This window comes from Sceloporus occidentalis, unplaced genomic scaffold (assembly GCF_023333645.1).
Source record: "Sceloporus occidentalis isolate IW3139 unplaced genomic scaffold, rSceOcc1.0.p SCAF_5, whole genome shotgun sequence".
Taxonomy (NCBI): domain Eukaryota; kingdom Metazoa; phylum Chordata; class Lepidosauria; order Squamata; family Phrynosomatidae; genus Sceloporus; species Sceloporus occidentalis.
Window position 1 is genome coordinate 145,107,227 of NW_028316985.1, and position 6,636 is coordinate 145,113,862.

The 6,636-nt window shown below is 39.6% G+C and overlaps 1 protein-coding gene across 1 annotated transcript in view; it reads left to right on the forward strand.

The window, feature by feature from the left end:
* LOC149312942 (FRAS1-related extracellular matrix protein 2-like) overlaps positions 1-6,636 on the forward strand; it is a 96,537-nt gene that overhangs the window by 73,729 nt on the left and 16,172 nt on the right. Inside the window, exons 12-17 of the mRNA XM_089527238.1 lie at positions 73-203; positions 1,287-1,445; positions 2,206-2,509; positions 4,248-4,379; positions 5,126-5,457; positions 6,541-6,636. The exon at positions 6,541-6,636 is cut by the window's right edge and continues 97 nt beyond it. Of these exons, the coding sequence (XP_089383364.1) occupies positions 73-203; positions 1,287-1,445; positions 2,206-2,509; positions 4,248-4,379; positions 5,126-5,457; positions 6,541-6,636 (1,154 nt within the window). The remainder of the gene's footprint in view (positions 1-72; positions 204-1,286; positions 1,446-2,205; positions 2,510-4,247; positions 4,380-5,125; positions 5,458-6,540) is intronic.

Genomic DNA, 6,636 nt, shown 5'->3' on the forward strand with positions numbered 1-6,636 from the left:
CTTAGCCCAATTCCACTGATGACAGGGAATAGAATTTCATTTTGGTGCTAAAAAAAATACTTTTCATTTCAGATATTGAATTCAAAGAAGGGGAAACAGAGCACTTTGTTGAGGTTGAAGTATTATATGATGGGGTGAGAGAAATGCGTGAAGCATTTACAGTACACTTGAAACCTGATGAGAATATGGTAGCAGAGACACAGGTAAGAAGTAGGCTATTTGATATGCTGTACTTCAGTTACTTTGCATTCAAATCACAACAAGTTGGAAGCACCTAGGAATAAAAGGCAACTTGTTTTCTAAATTTCTAAAATATCGTTTTTGAGTGCCTAATGTCAGTTTTAATAGTTTGGCAGTAGTTACATGAAGCCCTTTAAACTCCTCATTGCAAGGCTGTTGGCCTGAAAGGGAAAACCAGGGTGCCATCTCCAGTCTTTTATTGTGCTCTCCATGAAGAATGTCCATAAGTGTTTTGCCTGAAATTCATACTTGGATATTAACTACCCTATGATAGAAAAATTTTCACACATACAGTACAACCTGATGTCAGCTAGACAATTTCCTTCATTCGATTGTTCTGAAAACTATCCTAGATGAATTACACGCTTTTGATGTAATTGACTGATTTTTTTAAAATGCTGTTAAAGACATTTGGTTAGATCTAAAGATCCTCTTCCTCTGATTAAAAAACAAACAAACTTTGGATCCATTGCTTTCTATGGATTTTGAGAACTGGCTCATTAGACAAATAATGCAACCATCCTAGGAAGCTGATTTTTAGTGTCACATAAAAGTTACTGCTTTTTAACTACTTTTTATATTTTTAACTTTTTAAATTTTTTACAATATTTTAAGAACAATTTTAAATGTATCTTTATCTATATTGTCTTTTATTTAGTTGTATAAGCTGTCTTGAATCACAGTTGTGGGGGAGAAGGTGGGGTATAGTAAATGGAAAAATAAATAAATAATATATTTTTTAAAAAAAATATTTACTTAATTTATTAGTATTGCATTTGTACTGCCAGGAAGAGGTAATGAAGTAATCTTTTTCTTGCAAGAAGGGCAGTACTGGCTATTCTGTCTCTGGCAGTAAAATATTTTGGGCCATTTTATGCACAGATATAGCAATATCATTGGAAGAAAATTATTTTTCTCCATTCAAGTTTGAATTCTGATAATATTTGTGCATGCATGTCTATCACAAAGATTTCCTCATACACAATCATCCTGTTTATAGCTGTTTTTCAGTTTTGGATAGAAGCTTTTTCTGTCTTTTAATTCAGCTGAACAAAGCCATTGTGTACATTGAAGAAATGGACAGTGTGGCAGATGTGACTTTTCCAGCTGTGCCCCAGGTCGTGTCTCTTCTGTTGTATGATGATACTGCTAAAAGCAAAGGAAACCCGCAGCCTCCAACAGGCTATCCTGTTGTGTGTGTAACGGTATGATTTGTTCCTGCTGTCTCTTCTCCAGTTCATAATGTTTAAACATCTACTGCTAATTGAGAAATTAGTGTTCTGGAGATGTGTAAACATTTTACCAAGCTATGGGGAAATTTAGAGCACTTATTTCAAAATCAGATGTTAGATGTGGGTATCCACTTTGTTGATATATATTTATTAAATAATTTTTGGTGTTTATTGTGAGTATTTTAACAGCAATCCTCTGAAAGACCACTTTTATTCCCATTTCATGGATAGGAAACTGAGACCAAAAGATAGCAAGCTGCATAATGCCACACAAAGCATCTTCCATAGAGGTGGGGTGTGATCTCACTGTGACTAACCTTGTTTCATTTTCAGTATTTTAATATTCTTATAGGTACTGCTGTATTAACAACAGCATATTTCTGTCTTTCTTCTGGCTTGCTAGCTAATATATGGTGGGATTTTCATATATAGTCCATCATTTTGTTTCCTCTATCAAGCTTGGGTAATCTGAAGTCTTTACAGAACATCAGTTTTTAAATTTAAATACTGTAGACTCTACTGTCTAGTTCCTTAATTAAGATTAAAATAAAACAAGGCTTTCAGTGCTTAAACTAGCAGCAAGGAAAAAAATGCAACTGTTAATTAGGGTGACTTACAGCAAAAGATAAGGGAGAACCCTTATTCTAAGAATTTGATCTTTAATTACTCATTCTCATGGTGCAGACTTTAATATAATTTAGTGGATTTACTGTGTGTATCTGTTAAACTTCAGGCATGCAACCCCAAATATTCAGATTATGACAAGACCGGGTCTATTTGTGCTGCTGAAAACATCAATGACACCTTGACTTTGTATCGCTGGCTGATCAGTGCTCCAAGTGGCTCAGATGGTGTTACCAGCCCAATGCGTGAGGTGGACTCCAACACTTTCTTCACCAACACCAAGTCAATTGCCTTGGACTCTATATACTACCAGGCTGGTTCAAGGGTTCAGTGTGCGGCACGTGCTGTCAATGCCAATGGAGATGTGGGTTTAGAATTACTAAGTCCAATTTACACAATAAACCGAGATGAAGGTAAGGGTTAAAATGCTTCAAGCAAACTTAAGAAAATCAAGTGGCTTTTGTTAAGATGAGGAAATTGTTTGCTCCTAATATTCTTGTCTAGATAGAAAATAATTGTTCCAGAAATGCAACAAAATATAATTGTTACATCAGGGTTTCTTTTACTAAGTAAACCATGCATGTAATTAGAGATGCATTACTATATTTTATTATTTTTAAAAGGGAGAGTTAGTTAATGTATTATATATAGGAAGCCCCCACTTATCCGACAGGTTGAGGACTGCAGGCTCAGGGGAAGGCAACGGTGAACCTCCTCTGAACAAATCTTGCCAAGAAAATCCCATGATAGCCTTAGAGTTACCGTAAGTTGGAAATGATTTGAAGGCACACAACAACAACAACAACAACAACACAGCTTAGAAAGGTTACTTTTTAAACTACAATTCCCAGAATCTGCAAGAAGCATGACCAAGAATCTCCATGAAGCAAGAAGTGGTTCAGAAACTACGCAATCTACTAGGAAAATGAATGTACAGGTGTTCCAGTCCCTACAACAGATCCTATGAAAGAGAATAAGGGGACTCCAACCTAGTTTACAGAGATTCTTTGGCTCCTGTTGCTTCTTCTGTCTTTCTGATTGGTAGCTGAAAGTTTTTTTATCTCCCCATTCCCATTGCGCTAAATCATGTTCTTCTCTTTGGCTGTATGGATTAGCCAGCGGTACTATCTCTATTTTTTTCCCAGTGAACTGAACTAACATTCAGTAAAATTGGCTCCACAGTTAGAATAGGAGCATGTTGTGTAAATTAGCCTTCTCCAACTCAGTGCCCTTCAGATATCTTGGAGTATGACCTCCATCCCCACCCAACATAACTTGTGCTGACCATGAATTATGTGGGTTTTAATCCAACACACCTCAAGGGTGTTCAGTTGGGGATGGTTGCAGTAAATCATAGGGTGATGTAGGCCCGTTACAAACGGGCACCCTAGCACAGACTCAGTCTGTACTAGGGTTAGAAAGGGGCATCTCTTCCAGATGCCCTTAACCCTAGTACGGACTGAATCCATATGAAATGGCGGTGGCCGTTCCACACGGCCGCCGCCACCTTGACGTAGTGGACGCGCTGCGTCCGCACATCGCGCCCTGGAAATGACGCCGCAAGTGCGCGCTTCAGCACTTGTGGCGTCTCTTCCGGGGTGCAGGAAGGAGTGCGATTTTCACGCTCCTTTGCAGTGTCCGGGAACCGCGCCGTTTGGCTGCTGCGGTTCCCGGACGCTGCAACCAGTGGCAGCAGCAGACCGCCACTTTTTGGCGGTCTGTAACCCGCCGTAGATTATTAAAAAGGTAAAGGTAGTCCCTTGACATGAATGTCTAGTGGTAACTGACTGTAGGGGGCAGTGTTCATCTCCATTACTAAGCCAAAGAGCCAGTGTTGTCCTGTGGTCATCACTGCACCAAATGTTGTTACCTTCCCACTGAAGTGGTACCTATTTATCTGCTTGCAGTTTCATGCTTTTGAACTGCTAGGTTGGCAGAAGCTGGGACTAGTGATGGGAGCTCACCCCATCATGCAACTCTCGGACCTCGAGCTGCCAACCTTCTGATCTTCCAGTCATCAGAATTGGCATCTTAACCACTAAGCCACCACATTCCACTACTTAGATCATTATGGCACCAAAGAAAAGCATAGGAGAATTTTCCTAATCTATTGTTTAATTACTTTCTCCCATGTTACTCTTGTCTACACAGGCTTGTGTCAGCCACGTGTACCAGGAACAGTAGGAGCAGAGCCTTTCTCAGCCAAAATACGTTATACAGGTCCTGATGATCCTGACTATCCCAATTTGATCAAATTAACAATTACAATGCCTCATATGGATGGTAAGTATTGGCTGCATCCATTTGATCAGACATAGAACTGTTGTATTGATATCACTACTTGCTGCCAAAATGAAATATTTAAAACAGGAAAGAAATGAAATTAGCATCCAAGGTTTGGCACACTTTTACACTTATTATTGTATTTATTTATTCACTTACTTCATTTAATCATAACTACAGATTATAACTTTATTGGAACGACTCAGTATGTGCATTACATAATTTAAGATATTGTATAGTGTAATGGAGCCAATACGATGTAGTGGTTTGAGTGTTAGACTGGAGAATTTTGGAGACCAGAATTCAAATCCCAGCTCTGCCATGGAAATCCACTGGGTTACCTTTGGCAGATCATACTCTTAGCTTCATAGGAAGACAATGGTAAATGCTCTCTGAACAAATCTTGGCAAGAAGACTTCATGATGGGTTGAAATCAGTGTCCCCGTTAATTGGAATCAACTTGAAGGGAAATGATAACAACTAGTAGTGTAATGGCTTATGGATGTGAGCAAGGAAGTCCTTAGTTCAAATTGTGCCTCAGCATAAACAAATTATTAAGTGCACTTTGGCAGACTGATGTTCTCTCTGCCTCAAACCTGCTCTGTAATACATGTTGCTGTAAGTATCCTTGAGATGATATCATGTGTACGTATATGAAGCTGCTTGAGCATTATGCAACAAGCATTATGCGCATAACAGTTAGTACTGCTGTTATGCATGTACTGATAACATATTTCTGGTTTCAGGGATGCTCCCAGTTGTCTCAACACGACCTTTGTCCAACTTTGAGCTGACCCTTAGTCCTGATGGCACTCGTGTAGGCAATCACAAATGCTCCAACCTCTTGGATTATAATGAGATTGAGACAAAATATGGATTCATCACAGATAATGTCAAGAACCCAGAAGTCATTGGGGAAACCTCACCATACCAGTATAGCAGTGCTGTGCGCTCTGCTAAGACTTTGCGCTTTTACCGTAATCTCAATTTGGATGCCTGCCTATGGGAGTTTGACAGCTATTATGACATGTCAGAACTGCTGACAGACTGCAGTGGCTCCATTGGCACAGATGGTCAGGTATGCTCCATGCAAGAGAAACAAGCACAGATAATTAAAAGGAGCTAGTATGACATAGTGGTTTGAGCATTGGACTATGACTCTGGAGAGCAGGGTTTGAATCCTCACTTGGCCATGAAAACCCACCGTGGGCAAGTTGCAATCTCTCAGGTTCAGGCAATGGCAAATCCTCTCTGAAGAAACCTGCCAAGAAAACCTGTGATAAGTTCACCTTAGGGTCACCATAAGTTAGAAATGACTTGCAGACAAACAACACACATGCGCACGCACACACAGAGAGAAACCAATAATGCTTTGTCCAGGCATTTTGTTTTTCTTTTCATTCAAATTGCTTGCAAACCTAGCCATTGCTTCCACTGCTTCCAATGGCTATTTATTGTTTAGATTTTTATCCTGATTGTACTTGTTAATACCTGTAGTTTTTCTTGGCCCATTTCTTGAATCCCCATCTGATTAATAATTCTGAAAACAGCTACAGGGGAAATGGGGAATGGGTTTAAGTTTAACTACCCAAAACCCTCTGCATTGTTCCATTTGGGAGTGAGCTTTTGTCTGACAAGAGCTTAATCATTATGCTTCTTCTGTCAGTAAGTTGCCCAAAATGCACCAGAGGTCACAAATGATTGTGAGGTTGTTAGTATCAACTTAATCCTATTACAGAGACAGTGCTGTAACCCTAGATTGCCAAATACACTCTGGATGTCTGTCAAATCAATTCTGGGATGTTTTTTGTCTTTCACCAGGGTTGTGTCTTAGAAGCCAGCAAGGGTTTCAGCCTCCTTGCCAGCCTTCCTGCTTGGATTTGTTTTCTAGTCTGGTTTGGCTTGTGTTTCATTCACACGTCAACACAAACTGGAATTCATTCATTAAGCATTAAAGTGGATTTCTAATCACAGCTAGTAAAGTTTGTTCAGGAGTCAACACGTACCAAAGAGATAAGTGCAGAACAGATTAGAACATCTGTCAAACTGAAAAGACATGGGAGGGAAGGAAAATGAAATTTAATACTCAGAAAGGCTGAGGAATTAAGTCCATAAAACCCTCTTGGAGCATTACTTGACCAAATAGCCTGGTGTTTTGCAGGTGTTGAATCTGGTTCAGTCGTATGTGACTCTGCGTGTGCCCCTCTATGTCTCCTATGTCTTCCATTCACCTGCTGCTATTGGGGGCTGGCAACAC